The sequence below is a fragment of the Aptenodytes patagonicus genome, chromosome 6 (assembly GCF_965638725.1).
Source record: "Aptenodytes patagonicus chromosome 6, bAptPat1.pri.cur, whole genome shotgun sequence".
Lineage (NCBI taxonomy): Eukaryota > Metazoa > Chordata > Aves > Sphenisciformes > Spheniscidae > Aptenodytes > Aptenodytes patagonicus.
The window spans coordinates 45158901-45176790 of NC_134954.1; the positions used below are offsets into that span (position 1 = coordinate 45158901).

The 17890-nt window shown below is 40.1% G+C and overlaps 1 protein-coding gene across 4 annotated transcripts in view; it reads right to left on the reverse strand.

Annotated features, from left to right (window-relative positions):
- Positions 1–9477: 9477 nt before the first annotated feature.
- ALS2 (alsin Rho guanine nucleotide exchange factor ALS2) overlaps positions 9478–17890 on the reverse strand; it is a 42900-nt gene continuing 34487 nt past the window's right edge. For 3 of the 4 annotated variants that reach the window (XM_076342376.1, XM_076342373.1, XM_076342375.1), the window contains 7 exons: positions 17068–17190; positions 15843–16019; positions 15414–15459; positions 13356–13417; positions 12565–12714; positions 12161–12257; positions 9478–10774 (listed from right to left, as the gene is read on the reverse strand). In XM_076342376.1, coding sequence (XP_076198491.1) covers positions 10736–10774; positions 12161–12257; positions 12565–12714; positions 13356–13417; positions 15414–15459; positions 15843–16019; positions 17068–17190 — 694 coding nt within the window. In that variant the 3' untranslated portion in view covers positions 9478–10735. The other variant, XM_076342374.1, reaches the window with a different exon arrangement.

A 17890-nucleotide genomic window follows, 5' to 3' on the forward strand; every position in this document is an offset into this window, starting at 1 on the left:
AATCTGTATCCATGTCACACTGAACTTTTCGTATATAAAAAATAAGCCTTCTAAAATTTTCTTCCAAATTCCTTCCCTCCCTTAAACTTTGGTGACAACCTATCACTGACCTATAATGTTCCCTTAGACTAAAACTGGAGGAAGCTCTCCAATCTATTGCTAATAGGAAACAATGCAGTACAAGATTGCTTCAGAGAATTCTCGGAACTCTTCTTTGCAAACAAGTATGGAAATTCCCTAGGGAACGCTGTATGGTGCATTTATATCCCAAAGCATCAGGAATCTATATATGAAAGATCTAAAGTAATTCAGGATCTTCATTACATCCTAGTTGATCTAACTTCAAATCACATGTGATACAAGTTTGAAGATATTGTCATGATTACCAGTATTGTTAAGATTACTCTTAAAGAGTTAAATACTTAAGCCGGTCACTCAAGAGATGATTCAGAGTACAAGTTAAAAAACCCTGTAACATCAGATATCTGAGCACCTCAGCCAATACCAAATCCCAGTGTGACACTGTATGCACAGTGAATGCCTTAACAAATTCTGTTAAACATACAGTAGTTTATCTCCTGGATTAGTAGAGCAAAAAGGCAGCCATTTTCCTCTAGATTGTTCTGTGAACAGAAAACATCAAAGGTACGAGCAGGAAAAGTATTATGTGGATCTGTTTATAAAAGCAGAAGGCATTACTGTCGCTTTTACTGCACTTAATACTTATTTTTAGAACGTGCTTCCTCTCTCCTGTTAAACCATAAAACTGCTTTCAAAAGGCAGTGGAAATTAAGGGAGGAAAAAAAAAATCAGAAGTTATGAGATTATGGTTCAAACATTTTATTACTGAGTATTGGTAATTCGTTGCAAGTTACCTCTATGGGATACTCAGTGATACATCTTACTGAAATTCTAATCCAAAGATTGCTTTTAAAATTATGATTTCTTCTTTCAAAGACTAACAAAAATATGTTTGATCCTCCCCCAATACCCAATGCAACATTTCCATTTCAGTGTTAGATTATACCGCATAATAATTTTTCCATTGGGAACAACTATTTTTCATATTTTATGAATGTAACACTGAATCCTTCTACCACACATCCACTGGGAACTGGGTTTTGAGCTGCAATTATTTCTTTTTTTTTTTCAATAGTCTGAGTTCTGTTCCTTTAAGAGTTTGCCTTCCCCTTTGTTAAGCGTAGTTGATCTGCCTAATGATGGATTTAACAAAGCAGGCCATATAAATCTAGTCACGAATACCTGTTTCTTAATTACTGAAGACATTAGGAGTAGGACAGAAATCTTTACTGTGGGATGGTATAGACATGGAAAGAGGAATCCCTTTGTTGCAAAGCACATTCAGGACAGTGGCGCTCCTGGTTTTCACTGAGGAACAGCAATATGAAAACACAAGTAACCCTCAGGTTGGTTGATCTCTGTCCCATCCCTGCCTCCCTCTTTTTGGAAACTCAGAATCTATGGGTCCAGATTCAGTTGCAGAAGCATTTACAAAGAGATGGTACTCAATCTGTGAGTTATGTCCTAAAAAGAAACTTCTTCTGACAGCTTATCCCATAAACTACATTTCAGAAGCCCCATTTCCTATTATTACTACTAATTCTAAAGCTTCTCTAGCTTTTATAACTATTTTTTTTCAGATTTTTCAAGAACTAAAGACAGACCCTGCTGACATCTATTGGTTCCCACATACAATGGCTGTTTACTTTGCTTTATATAGTCTACAGAGACATCCAGCAGCATACTCCCAATTCAAAATCCTGATTACAGTTTTGTGGTAAAGGATGTTTGAAGGCAAAAGAAAAGAGCATGTCCAAACATTTCAGATGTACTATAAGGGAGCCAATGCCCGATCTGTATGTTATATTTCACATACTGAAAGTCCAGATTTAAAAATCTGATCACATACATCCCTCAAAAAAACCCCCAAACCAACCCAACTTTTTTCCCCTCAAAAAAGAATAAATGAGTAAAATCCCTGTATAATATAGCTGGGCTTTCTGGGACAGCTGCCCTAACCCTAGCTGAATTTGTTTGGCCAACTCACATCTACAAATACATTCTGGTTGTCAACTGTGATCAACTTTACTTATTACTATGCACCCGTTAGCAGATATATGATTTTATAGCAGTCGGTTCACTCAAAGCATACACAACTTTTATCCATAAAGATACTCTGCCACCCAGAAGGCTCTCAACACGTTGTACTTACAGTAACTTCCGATGCAACAAAGCCCAGCTCTCTCCAGAATAAAACTCCAGTTATTTCAAGTCTAGATCTGGCTTTTCCTATGTTTTGTCCTATTTAGCTTCGAAGCACCAGCCTGCATGCCCTTTTAAGTAGGGTGGGACCCTGCAAACACATATAGGGAAACATGTAAAAGACAAGAAATATTTCCAAAAGCTTTTTGGTTTAACTAGTTAAATGAAAGTTTAGAAGACCCCTTAACCTCAAAATAGGCAAGCAAAACCCCTCAATTTTTTGTGGAAGACTCCTCAGATGCATACTGAAAACTGAATCTTTTCTCTTGTGATAACTGTAGTGAAATTATCATAATCTTAAGACCTGCTTTGTTCAAGTAGTGTTGTCTACCAAACTGGCATGTCACCATATCGACAATTAGCACTGCTTATATTCTATTACAAAACAGAGACGTTTAAAGGAAGAGTGGAAAAAAAAAAAAAAAGCCCACAACTCTCTCCAGTCTAGTCTTAAGAATACCTTAATCAAGGTCCCTTTTAGCCTTTGGGAGCTGGATCGTATTTATTTCTTCTTAGCTAGGCTAGATCTTGCACAGCACAGTGACTCAGAATGGGAAAGAACTAAACCAAAGCAAGTTACTCTGTTGCTGGCAAATAAAGAATATTCTACAATATTCTACTGAACAGTTATTTCATTTTTAAATATACCACTGAGAATCATCCTGCAAATAGAGACAAAGAAGAACATTTCTGGAGATGCTAAAATACTTCTGATTCTGCTAAAATACTAACCAGTATTGTTACCCCTTTAAAATACTCAAAAGATTAATTTTTTTTTTCCCCCCATGGAGCCTTGTAGCTTCTGGTATCACTACTGCTTCCATAGAGAACAGATGTGGGATTAACTTGAGTCTGTTCAGAAGTTTTAGGCACCCTGTTTTTCTTGAAGGTTGACCTCGGATTTCCAAGAAAAACTGGGAAAGCTACTGAATGCTGATTGCTTGCCTTTTTGGGTGAAATCCTTGGGTATAGCTATCAGAGAGCTGCTAGGGTTAATAGTAAACATGGACTTAGTAACCCTTCCATCCATTGTTGCCTTTTTAAACTACAGAGTTTATGCTCACACTGACAGAAGAAGCATTTAAACATCAAAATCTGTCAAGTTCTTAACAACAGAGCTCACCTCATTCATAAAGTAGTAGCTGCTTCCTATTTTCACACAACAAAAGGAAAGCAGCTTCCAACCGTGAAGCCTGGTTTCAGCGGCTGTCAGTAGCAATAGATGATGAATAAGTCATTACCAGAAGAGAGGAAGAATAGTATCTTGCTTCTGTGCAGTTCTTTAGAAAAAGACCTACTAAATTGCTTGCTTAAGGGGAAAGGTCAGAGTTCAAACAAACTTATAACTACTACTGTGCCTTAATTTCCTGAGACATATCTACGCAGACTGTAAGGCCAGAGCTCAGGGTCTCCTCATCCCAGGGACCTAAATAAATTAGATGGAAGTTCTTACTAAAAGGCTTACCTGACTAAGCTCCCAGCCACTGTAAGGTCCTTCCCATTCACATGTATTGCACGCAATTACAGATGCTCATTAATAGAAGATGTTTCTCTTTGCCTGTTATTAGGGACAGAACTGGATATCCATGCTGAGTGTGCCAGAATTTAGAGTCAAAAGGAGTCCGTCACCTCATGTCTATAAACATCAGTTATCCCAAATTTGGCTTACTTCCTTCAGCAGCAGAATATGAAATTCCTTGACCCTATTTGTCAGACAGACCAGAAGGTCTTATTGATACAGGGCTAGAGTTGCCAGGGAACTCAAGCCCTGCTTTTAATGTAGTTTTCTGAATTGTCTTTAAATGGACAATTTCGGATGCTGTCAAGCCTCTAAAGGGGACAGCACCAGAGAACCTGACATTCAGAACATCAACCCCCCTGCTCTTACAAGCTTCTTTGGTTAATATGCTTGACAAGGTTATTGAGCACTTTTAACAAGGAAAACTAGTCATATCTTTAAATTTGTCAAAATTAATGATTTGGCATGTTCAAGACTGCAAATTAGCTTGAGGGCAGGCAACACTGAGAAAGCTTTTGTTGCAAATAAGCCACTATAAATCAGCAAACTGAGTAGGCAAAAAATGGTAATGAGAGACATTCAGCATCTCTCAAATTACATGCCCTATTCAGGACTTTTTTGTTCTGCATTAAACAAACTTAATTAGGCTAATCTCATCACTGAAGTCTGTCAGCTTCTTCTTCTAGTCAGTGTAAAAAAAAAAATCTTGCTTTTTGTACACTTTTTGAGACTTGAAAGTGTTTTAACTAAAAAAGCAACCCTAAATATTAGTGGAATAAATTGACACATTTTAAGCAAAGGTTGAGAGACCTGTCCTTTGAAACCATATATCCTTATCTTGACCCAAGAACCACTTATTGCAAGTCTGAGGTGGTACAGGTTAAAAAAAGACTGAATAAATTTTGTGTTCATGTAAGGCATTCTGCGAGATTTAGATAATCACACCTGCATATGTAAGGTTGCTGATGGAACAAATTACTACTCTTTGTAATCAGATACATTCAGCGATGATTCATTCTGCCTCTCTCTAAAACAAAAGCTTACCGCTCCAGTGGTGACGCGAGCATCTTGTTTACACGGGGGTAAATGCCACTAAAGCGCCGCTTCCTAAAAGAGCGGCGCATTCAGAGACGAATACTTGGGGGTGCAGCGCACTGTAGTCACGTGAGGCAGCCAGCTTTACTTCCAGCTGTTTACTGCCAACAGCTTGGGCTTACTAAAAAAAAAACCAAACAGCAACCACCTGACAACATCAACACATTGATACTAAATCAACTTAGAAGTACATGGCTAGGTAGTTCAAAGAAAGGATTTGTTTTACAGTCCCGTATCAGTCACATATCTTTCCTCTACGTTATCTCTCACCATACCAGAACAGGTCATTCCCTAAACTGCCTCTAACAACAAGTACAGTTAGGAAGTGAACCCACTTTTGGCAAAATAAGTCAATGATGTATGGCAGCTGGCATTCAAGTCAGAATACTTTGTGAAGAGTAGGAGTGAGGAAAAAATTCTCTTTTGAGCTCCTACTCCCCATTCATACGTATCTCTAATATTTAGTTAATGGCAATTAAACAGATATCACAAGTTTAATTAGCTTTGCTGTAGCTATGAGAAGAAACTAATTTCACAGTTGCATGGGGGAAATGCATCTGTGCAGTACAATGGTTTCAGTACACTGCATATTTTCTTACCTGCAAGCACCGCAGAATACACCATGTTCAGCTCATGCAGAATTTCCAGAGGGAAAGAGTATTTGCTGGATGTTAGTAGAGCAAGTAACCTCACTGCCCTAGCTAATCTATGGACATCCTCTCCTTTCTAATCCGCAGAAACCTAACCTTAGAACTACTCATTACCAAGGAGAAGAGAACAAATCCCCTTAACCCTTTTCTTGCATAAAAAGCCTACTTTAAGTTGTCTCTCACTTAAGTAGTTTCTTATTCTCAGCAACTTTCCCAGTCAATAGGGCACTCATCTCTTTGGGTCTGTCTTCAGCTACCGTGCCTGCAATTACAATGAGAATCTGTAATACTGGAACATTGATCTTCTGTTGCTGGTTACAGGATTTCTGCTGCAGCACAAGAAATATCCGGCTTTCAATTTAAGGAAAAAAAGAGGAAAAAACAAAGTGAGAAAAAAAGTAATTACCATGAAGCAATACAGCCAGGGAAGTCCTGCAGGTTAACTCATTTCTTTGTTAGCTACAGAAAGACACAAATCAAAGCTGGTCTGTAGTGATCTCCTAATGCATCACAGCCCATGTAGGCTGTAAAGTGTGTCAGAACCACATTTAATCCTAGGATTCTCTTCAGCTAATAACTGAGCTATATAGCAGAAAGACCAAAAATAATCCAGCCCAGGCTGTCTGCTTCCATTAATCAACAAGCTAAATTCATATGTGATATCACTACCTTTTATAAGGGTTGTGTATACACACACACATATATATGTAACGGCAGATGTATTCTTTCTTTTTTTTTAGTTCTCAACTGTGCATCATTCACAGGGAATGAAGTTAAACATCTGAAGTTGCTACATATTTGGTAGATACACCTCCTTCTTGAAAGGCAGAAAGATTATAGAAAAACTTCCCATCTCTAGTTACATTCTCAGTTTAAGGCACAGAATCAGTGTGGGAGTAAGGTCATATGAAACAAAGCTTTCTGCACGTCAAAGCTGAAGATTAAAATTGTTCCTTTCTTCCAAAACGTCTGAAGACAACAAACACTGACCCTGAACAGTTATGGGGGGGGCGGATTAAACCTGTTTTTAATGATTACACTCCTACAAAAGGTGAAATAAATCCTGAATTCAGATCTTTGCAGATGAGAATTACTGCCATTGATTTATTCAGCTGTTCAGCATAGCTCCTCTTCAAAGAGCAGTTCTGCTCCTACAGGTTTCAGTTAAATATTTTTTGCACATTGAGTTCTAAGAGATGATTGCATGGAAAGACTGCATCTAGCACAAAAGATTAAGAGTTTGAATTCCTGCCTTATACTTCATTATACTCTCCACCCTTAGTTGCGAATCTTCTTTTCCTGCCTTCTCAAATTAACTTCTTCATATAGCTTCCCTTTTATTCATATTATTGCTTATCTCTCCTCAAATTATTCAGTATAATTTAAAAATAAGATTAAGCTAACAAAAAATTGTATGCAAACGTGAAGAAGTCTATTATCTCTATAGTCTGTTGCGAGTATAACAAGTATAACAATAGCTTTAAACATCATCCGGGAGCAATCTGGGAGGTTCCTGGAATGCGTCGATGATAACTTCCTTCTCCAAGTGGTAGAGGAGCCAACGAGGAGAGGTGCTGTGCTGGACCTTGTTCTCACCAACAAGGAGGGGCTGGTGGGGAATGTGAAGCTCAAGGGCAGCCTGGGCCGCAGTGACCACAAAATGGTGGAGTTCAAGATCCTTAGGGCACCGAGGAGGAGGGCGCACAGCAAGCTCACTGCCCTGGACTTCAGGAGAGCAGACTTTGGCCTCTTCAGGGATGTGCTTGGTAGCGTGCCATGGGACAAAGCCCTGGAGGGAAGAGGGGCCCAAGAAAGCTGGCTAATAGTCAAGGATCACCTCCTTCAAGCTCAGGAGCGATGCATCCCAACAAAGAGGAAGTCAGGCAAAAACGCCAGGAGGCCTGCGTGGATGAACAAGGAGCTCCTGGACAAACTCCGACACAAAAAGGAAGCCTACAGAGGGTGGAAGCAAGGACAGGTAGCCTGGGAGGAATACAGAGAAATTGTCCGAGCAGCCAGGGATCAGGTTAGGAAAGCTAAAGCCCTGATAGAATTAAATCTGGCCAGGGACGTCAAGGGCAACAAGAAAAGATTCTATAGGTACGTCGGGGATAAAAGGAAGACGAGGGAAAATGGGGGCCCTCTCTGGAACAAAACGGGAGACCTGGTTACCCGGGACACAGAGAAGGCGGAGGTACTCAATGACTTTTTTGCCTCGGTCTTCACCGGCAAGTGCTCGAGCCTCACCGCCCAAGCCGCAGAAGGCAAAGGCGGGGACTGGGAGAATGAAGAGCCGCCCCCTGTGGGAGAACATCAGGTTCGAGACCACCTAAGGCACCTGAAGGTGCACAAGTCCATGGGACCCGATGAGATCCATCCGCGGGTCCTGAAGGAACTGGGGGATGAAGTTGCTAAGCCACTATCCATCGTATTTGAGAAGTCGTGGCAGTCCGGTGAAGTTCCCAGGGACTGGAAAAGGGGAAACATAACCCCCATTTTTAAAAAGGGAAAAAAGGAAGACCACCCGGGGAACTCCAGGCCAGTCAGTCTCACCTCTGTGCCTGGGAAGATCACGGAACAGATCCTCCTGGAAGCTATGCTAAGGCACATGGAGGACAGGGAGGTGATTCGAGACAGCCAGCACGGCTTCACCAAGGGCAAGTCCTGCCTGACTAACCTAGAGGCCTTCTGTGATGGAGTGACTACATCAGTGGACACGGGAAGGGCTACAGATGTCGTCTACCTGGACCTCTGTAAGGCCTTTGACATGGTCCCCCACAACATCCTTCTCTCTGAACTGGAGAGGTATGGATTTGATGGGTGGACTGTCCGGTGGGTGAGGAATCGGTTAGATGGTCGCATCCAGAGCGTAGTGGTCAACAGCTCAATGTCCAGATGGAGGTTGGTGATGAGTGGTGTCCCACAGGAGTCCGTATTGGGACTGGTACTGTTTAATATCTTCATCAGTGACCTAGACAGTGGGATCGAGTGCACCCTCAGCAGGTTTGCAGATGACACCAAGCTGAGTGGTGCGGTCGACACGCCAGAGGGACAGGATGCCATCCAGAGGGACCTGGACAAGCTCGAGAAGTGGGCCCGTGTGAACCTCATGAGGTCTAACAAGGCCAAGTGCAAGGTCCTGCACCTGGGTTGGGGCAACCCCCAGTATCAATACAGGCTGGGGGATGAAGGGATTGAGAGCAGCCCTGCCGAGAAAGACTTGGGGGTACTGGTGGATGAAAAGCTGGACATGAGCCAGCAATGTGCGCTCGCAGCCCAGAAGGCCAATTGTATCCTGGGCTGCATCCAAAGAAGCGTGGCCAGCAGGTCGAGGGAGGTGATTCCGCCCCCCTGCTCTGGTGAGATCCCACCTGGAGCACTGCATCCAGCTCTGGAGCCCTCAGCACAAAACAGACACAGACTTGTTGGAGCGGGTCCAGAGGAGGGTCACAAAAATGATCAGGGGGATGGAACACCTCTGCTATGAAGAAAGGCTGAGAGAGTTGGGGTTGTTCAGTCTAGAGAAGAGAAGGCTTTGGGGAGACCTTATTGCAGCCTACCAGTACTGAAAGTGGGCTTATAAAAAAGATGGGGGCAAACTTTTTAGCAGGGCCTGTTGTGACAGGACAAGGGGGAATGGCTTTAAACTAAAGGGGGGTAGATTGAGACTAGATATAAGGAAGACATTTTTTACGCTGAGGGTGGTGAAACACTGGCACAGGTTGCCCAGAGAGGTGGTGGATGCCCCATCCCTGGAAACATTCAAGGTCAGGTTGGACGGGGCTCTAGTTGAAGATGTCCCTGCCCACGGCAGGGGGGTTGGACTAGATGACCTTTAGAGGTCCCTTCCAACCCAAACTATTCTATGATTCTATCTTGCCAGAATTACTCTTTCCCCTTCCCTGATAAAACTAAAAATAATTTCAGAAAGACCAATCTTTTTTACTTTATTATGAAAATTGCTACATTACAGTCACTGTTCAAAACAGTATTTTGACATACGTTTTCTTTCCATTGAGGTGCCAATACACAAGTCATGATTACTATTTCAAAAATATGATTAGCATTATCTATGGTAGTTTGACATAACTTAAGCCACTGTAACATTCTATAATCTATTCCTCCCTCCCCCTTTTTTGAGTCAGCCATGGTAAAGAACAGCACCTACAATACCCAAATTATCTATGAGTGTTATTGGTATAAATAAAGTTAACCATAAACCACAGAAGACACACACACACAAATCCCCAGGGAAATTACTTGTTCTCTACATGTTCAGAGATGCAACAAGGTTTGCTTTTTTCACTCAGACGCATAAGTTAACAGGCAAAAGTCTCAAACATAATCCATCATCAGCTTGTTCAAGAGCATGTTCCCATTCTCCTATCACATGGGCTTCCAGAGAAAGTGTTTGTCCTCAGACCTCAGGGTAATGAAACTGAACACTACAGATTCCAGGTATTTAATTCAGTGCCAAAATTTGAAGTGGTCAGTGCCTTTTATTTATTTCATAAACAGAAAGAATGGTGAATGCCTTTATATTTATAATTCTAGTAAACAGGGAAGTCCATAACAGTGTGATTATTTCCACAACAGCACATTAATACTGCATTCAGCAATTCTGTTCAACACAGATGCTTCAAAACCTTTACAGCCAAACACACTATAGGTTACCCATTATAAATACTAACATATTTCTATTTTTTAAACAAACAAACATAATAGCTTAATTCAGGAAGACTGAATGGTTCTGTGGTGCAATTCATTCTCTTTAAATGTCTCTGTTGACAAACCAGGAATAATACAAACAAACCCACTGCTTTAGAAGCCATGCAGTCCAGACTTTCACATGTGCTCTATGTAGATGCCATGCCTTTTTGCAGCATTGTTAACTGAAAAGGAGTAAATAATCTTTCTGTTAGAATAGGAAATCGAATAGGAAATTATTTCTTCTTGGCAAGTACTTGACAAACCAAGTCTCTAGCTTCATCATCACTTCATAGATAGCCTCTGGCTGCAGTTTTCCAATCTTAAAGCTAAAAGTTCAGAAGAAACAACTGAGTATTTTCATCTGTAACAACAGAACTGTAACAGAGTATTTTCTAAGTGCCATTTCAGGGAAGAAAGTGGGTGTTAGTGAAGTTCCACTGAGTAGATTATCCCACAGAGCCAGGTCGTAAATGATGGTCTAGGTAAGCTTTTCATGTTGAATCTGGTAGTAACATGCCTGAATTAAAACAAAGTCCAGTTTAGCATACATACCAGTTCTCAGCAAGCTGATAAAGCATCATACACAAAAAGGTTGATTTTTTTTTCTATCCAAGAAAACTGCTTTCTACAAGCAGTGATGATACAGTGACACTCAACACATGAGAATCTTCTGATATGTAAACTAGCAAAAAGAACAACAGGAGATAATAAGTTACAAATTATGTCCAACTCTTAATGAAGCAAGATAGCATGATTTAAGGACTCTGCATACTTCTACAGCTCCCAGCTTTGCCAAGATGAAGTACACTTTTTTCCTCACAAGTCCTTCCCTACCCTTTGACAGAAGGGCCCCAAAAAGAAAATATTTTCTTACAGGACAAGGGTGCAGGGATTAAGTGTTTCAAAAGCACTCAGACTGAAAAGCAAAGGTTTCTATCATCTGGATAAATACCCTGACCTGCTGCTTGATAGCTATTCACTCCTTAATGCTGGTTCAAATATGCATTGGGTCAGCCATGACAAAAAAACTTAATATAAATGTCTCAGACAATACTTTTACTCATGGAAAATAAGATTCTGCTTCTACTACATAGATTATTTGATAAATTTTAACCAACTCAAACCTTATTTTTATAGTGCTGCAAAAAGGTAACAGGTGTGAAAAAACCCCTGCACCCAAATATTTCCAGTTTGCACAGACAGAAAATACGATCATGTTCACCTAGCAGTTCAGCTCAAGATTTTTATTTAAGTTTCAGGTTAACAGTCTCCCTCCAAAACAACCCCACAAAAAAGCTCCACACAGCTGAATTGTCACAAGACCCATTTGTTTTAACAGTTTTGAGGTACCAAAACAACTTATTTCCATTATGGAGGTCCTAGTGTGCAACAGGATATTCATCAAAACAGATTCTCTCCCTTTTTCCATACTTAAAAAGAGAAGAATACTTAATAGAATGTGGAGAGTGACACAGTAAACCCCCCCCCCCCCCCCAATTGAATTCCTGAAGCATCTTGATGTAATGTTAGACTTAAACATTATTGGAATGGCTGATCTCCAAAGCAGCACTTCATTCCAATTTTTATAAAGGGAATAGGGTTTGTTATGTTGCAGGGGAATGACAAGCTACAGGTGAGCATTCAGAACAGTCAACAGCAACCAATACTACATTTGAATAAAGTACATTTGCACATTGCACCATTTTACTAGCAGTACCTGCAATTGTCAGATTATCCTAAGCTGTAAGTTAAGTTTCCTTGGTCATCCTAGCTAAAAACTTCAATAAAAGTGTCAAAGAAGTTGCAACCTAACGTTCATACAATTGTCCTAAGCTGATCATCATTGCTCAAAGCTGATTAATTTCCAAAGAAAGCTTTTAATAACCCTGAATAATTTTCATACCTTCAAGGTAGTGAACATGATGCCTTGCTCCCCATGCTGCAGATAAGGATCCATCAGGTCTTCGATTAAGTGCACCTCAGACCCCAAATTCCTTATCCTGTCACATGGAGGAGAGAGAAAGAGAATAGGTGAACGAAAGATACCATTATAATGTTTTTACTTTTTGTACATGGTGTTGTGCAAAAAACATGCTTTTCCCTAACCTCATCCTGAGGACACAGCCATTTCATAGTTAACTGTTCAAAATTCTGTCAGGCCAAAGCAAACAGGCAAAACGGAAAATTTACTAAGTTACAAAAAGCTAGCAAGTTGTCCTATAACAAGAAGCAGGAGTGTTTAATACAGGTAAAAGTACTCATACTGCCTATGCTCAGCTTACGACTGATGCCACTCTTAGTGCCTACCTGGCTCGTAGCACCACATAAAGAAAAACAGGAAATAAGTCATCCATAGACCACAGAAAATCTTCCTGAAGAGTCTCAAGTACATTCTGAGAGATCTCTTCAAAAGTCTGCTGGATCACCTTCAACTTGTCAGCAGGGGTGAATGTGGTACTGTTTGGAGAGCAAGAGCAAAACAGGATAACAATAAGAAGTTACATATCTGCATCTAAATTAGGAAGACAATTTGCTAGCTAGCATGCCCCTGTGCCCAAGAAGATAAGCCAGATCATTCACACCACAACAGCCATGGCTGCCAAGGCTGTGTAGTACCCCAGGCTGTAATTACTGGATCAAGGCACGCTATTGCAAGTGAGACTGTCTTCACAGTTTTAAGGTGTTTTAACATAGTGGTAAAGGGGGAAAAATTCCTTTCTAAAACCCTTTTCATTTCTACTTACATTCTTACAGCAGAATTCCTTATGTCAGCTAACAGACACAGAAAAGCTCCCCATACACAGGTCATTTTGCCATAACTGTTCAGAAATTCATATGTGTATTTGATTAGACATCCTCATGCTTTTGATTGTAAATGGTGTCCTATGGACAACCTCAGTTGCATTTATGAGGCTATACTTCATTCCCCATTGGGAGAGTTTGCTAGCATATTTAGTAGGAACTCTGAAACTTCTTGGTGACCTCTCTTACAAAGGTGAACAAAGAAAAGGTGACAGGTAAAGTATCACAATCAAGTAAACTAGATGCTACTATAGCAGGAGCAGTAAAACACTAAAAGACAAATTTCAGAGAATTACCTGATTTGCTGTAAACATTCAACTGCAGAGGCAAAGCAGGCATCTTTTGTATTTGACGATACCTGTGTAACCATGAGAAGATTTATCATGCAGGTTTAACCACCCCACTATTCAGCAGCAGAAGAAAAGCAGCGTATCATGCAACACTGGCATAAAAGACTTTTTTTTCAGTTTTCCAGTGCAAAGAAAGGGGAATGTGCCTGGATGCTGAAGTCATCCAGGAAATCTGCCCACATATAATTTGTATGAGTTTCATTTAAAATTCAGAAAACCTGTACTGAATTCCTTGGTATGTTACGAGAATCACTGGCGGGTTTGGATATATTCCACGTCAAGTAACACTGGGAATCATTAAATCTTAATGGTTAACAATCAAGAGGGAACCATTAAGACTGGAACGGTTGAAACCTAGAAAAGTCATAGCAGTCAATAACCAGAGACTCAGGTTTGGAGCAAAGAGAGAAGAACAAATATAAATATTAGCTCTTAATATGCAACTGAGCCTAAGTCTTTCTGAATGGAGCAGGTAGGGAATGGATGGATGCAAAGAGACCTAGAGAAATTCACAGAAACGAGGAAACTGGAGAGAGGAGAGAAGCAGATAAACATGTCTTGGCTAAAAACATCCTGTTTAATTGAAAGAATGACCCAGCAAATAAGGTAAATGGCTGCAGAGAGCATCATATACTGCATAATTCAGAGAAGACACATGCCACATATAACTTCACAGTGGAGGGGCTCTACTCTATAACCAAAAAAACAGTCAGAAGTGTGAAGGATTCAGACAGCTGGTAAGAATTTTGCCCAGTACCTAAAAACACAGAAGATCTGAAGTAACTCAAGAAACATGTTATTACTGGATTTTGTAACATTTAAAGTCTGAGTGGAGGTTTGCATCATGTGAATCGTGAATCTTCAACTTCACGATTTGGGGAAAAGGGGACTTGTCTTACTGGGAACCCAAAGCCTTAGGGGTGGGGTTCAGAAGCAGCTTTGGTTATTATTACAAACTTGTAACTCTCAATCTCTATCAAGGAATATCAGATCATCCGTGTGTAGTAACTACTATAGAATCATAGAATCATTGAGGTTGGAAAAGACCTCTAAGATCATCGAGTCCAACCATCGACCCAACACCACCATGCCCACTAAACCATGTCCCTAAGCGCCTCATCTACTCGTCTTTTAAATACCTCCAGGGATGGGGACTCAACCACTTCCCTGGGCAGCCTGTTCCAATGTTTAACCACTCTTTCAGTAAAGACATTTTTCCTCACGTCCAATCTAAACCTCCCCTGGCACAACTTGAGGCCATTTCCTCTCGTCCTATCGCTTGTTACTTGGGAGAAGTAACTATGATGAAATAGTTATTATATATACTATAACTATGATGAAAGCCATGCTTCCAATTATTACAGACTTTGCACAAGCCACAGTTATAAACAGGGAAGAGGTCATATGAAGGCAGGAGTATCTAAATGACTATAAGAAATTGAAAATTTCAAATAAAAGTGTACCGATTCGTAAACCAGACATGATTTAAAGTATACTGTAAACATTCAAATTGTTCAAAGTTATGACTATTAAACCACTCTTACTGGAGCACAGAGATTGAGTACTACACTATTACCATGTAAGACCAGTGTTCAGCCACTTTCAGCAAGATAATGATTAAGAATAAAAACTATACAATTTTTCTCCTAATCAGAAAAGTATACAATGGTGTAACTCTAATTGAGCAGTTTCAAAATTTCCTTGGTAAGACTTTTATTCTCATACTTCCATAATTGGAGACCAAGTAAATGTCTTCCTGATGTAGAATTCATTAGAGTAAGACAACGTTCATTAGAGTAAGTGACAATGCTGGCATGACAGCTATTGTAAGAAATCACTAATGTAGCTTTTAAGTAGCAGACAAATTTTAAGGAAACAAGATAGCATAACATCTCTTAAGCAAAAAGCCTGGTCAAAGATTCTTTGACTGCTTCTTCATGATCTCAGCTTCTTGAGAGAAGCACTGGGCAAAGCATACTGTAAGTCAAGGCCCAATGAACATACCTTTCTACTCTCTCCAAGGATGGATACAGCTCCTGGCCAAAATTTCCTGCAAGAAACCCAACATAGTCTATTGAGAGAGCATAGTCTTAAAGCATTTTTCACCTTATGAAAATGAAGTAATTTTCTTCTATGAGATGCAACAGCTCTTTCTACAGGATCAACTACATCTAGCACAAATAGCTGGAAAATAGCCTAATTTGAAATGCCTCGCTCTGGTTTTGTAGTCATGCGAATCTTCCCCCCCCCCCCCTTTTTGGAAGAGGAAAGTTTTGATTCACTCTCTCAACCATACTAACTAGCTTGAAGATATGTTTAGATGCATTTTAATCAAAGAAAAGCACTTTAGACAATAGGGTTTTTTAGTTGCTTTATCTAACTACATGCCATAATCTTCTTCTAAGTTCTGTTTTATTGCTGAAGCATACTTACGCTTGCACTCCAAGAAAACTTAGAAGAGCCACGTCAGTTTGTTTGTTTAGACGTAAGACACATTCCCAGTAAATATCTTCCTCACGTTCGTTGTCTAAGGCATACAACATAAATAGAGGAGGATAGAGTCGTGGCAGTAATACAGGGAGCAGCAAGCCAAAACTGGTTACCACATAGCTATAAAAAAAAAGGGGGGTGGTGGTTTGAAGAAGATATTTTAAAAACCTAATTTTCTATAAAAATTGAATAAAAAAAATCATTGGAACAAATCTTTCATTTAGTATGAGCCTATTCTATGAGGGATAAGAATAATAAAATAAGTACAAATCCATCAAATAGCATCTGTGCTAAGAAATACTTAGGAGTAATTTTCCTTTACAGTCCACATACAGGTGGGTTTGGGGCAGGGGCAGTGGTTGTGGTGCAGGTTTTTTGTGGTTTATGTGTTTTAAAGAGAACATTGGCCTTCTTCCTTGTATAATGTAAAGGCTGAATACTGTACTATATTATAATTCAAGTTTTACCTCTATCTTCATGCTAATCATTTAGCCCTCATTCTGAGTCACTCTGCTGACAGCTGAACTTTACCTTCAAAGTACAAACTAGAAAACAGGCTAAAACCCATTAAGTTACCTGACCTAGCTCAACACACTCACACTCCAGGCTTCATAAAGTCAGCAGTTGCTTGGCATCAAGCTGTAATCCTACTAGGGAAAGCTGAACTCAAGGTGCCTACTAATACCATCTGCACAGATCATTGGAGCCTTTCTCAGAAGGCTGTCTCTACTGATCGCTCTTCCTTGTTTTGACCACACCTGAGGCTGCTGTGGACAGGACAATGATGGACTCAAGGGTAGAGCTCCATGTGACTGGCTATTTCTGATGCAGTATATGTGCACTAGACCTGCATTACCCCCAGTGCTCATATCCCAAACAGTTTTCTGAAGCCCAGACCCAAGCCCGAACTTGTTTACCCACAACAGACAAAAGCAAGTTTGGGCTTAAGTAAAGAATCATTGCATGGAACAAGGATGAAATGCTATTGCAACTATCGCGTGAAAGTTTGCTTATCAGAATCTGTCATCAGAACCAAAGCAAAAAAAAAAAATCTGCTTATATCCATCAGTTAAACATTTGCTTATCTTTCTTTCCCCACCCAAGAAAAAAACTGCAAACAGAAATAAAATGAAGCCTTCCTTAGTTAAGTTTTTTTTCATTTATGTACCCCGGCTCAGGAGATTCTGATCTGGAGTCAGATTTCCCACTGCAAAATGATCGCCTTCCCTTTGTCTCTGTTGCCAGAAATGGAATTGTGCTGCCCTCTTCCGGAAGATCAGGAAACAAGAACCTAAATGGCAATACACAACATGATTCCATTTCATGAAGTTTCTACAAATCACAGCATTAGAAGGCAAGGTTGGAGAGGAAAGAAAAGTCAGCTGAAATAATACACGGTGGACTAAGACAGCATAGCTAACAGACATACAGTACCATCTGCCTGGAAGAAAACTTAAGGACAACCCCTCCAATGCCAAAGATACCTTTCCTACCTTGACATCACTTGCCTCCAGACAAGGCTTCTAACAATTAATAATTTGGAGTATTTCTGCTTTCAGATTGGCAGGACCCAATTAAAGCTGTAATTGCTCTCAAGAATCTAAGCAAACACTTCATAGGAACATTGCTCATCCATGTTGGTAAGAACTTCAGTGGAATACACTGCGAGTCCCCGTCCTCACTAGTCTTCTATACCCTTTGAATACTGTCTTTTCATAGCATGGATATCCATGGATGTCCAGAGACACTAAATTGGAAATCCACATTCAAGACGAGCTTCCTACAGCCATATTTTAAAGGAATGGAATACACTGTGGTGAAGATTTTAATTTTTATATTTTGATAGAAATTTCAAGACTCCTTAAAAAGGTTAAGGAAATATAAGCAACCTCCAAAACAGAGTAAAGATACTGGCATGCTTGGACTGCATGAACACTAGACAGTTTCAGTACATAAGACATCTTTAATTAATTCAGCAGTAGTTTGACTTG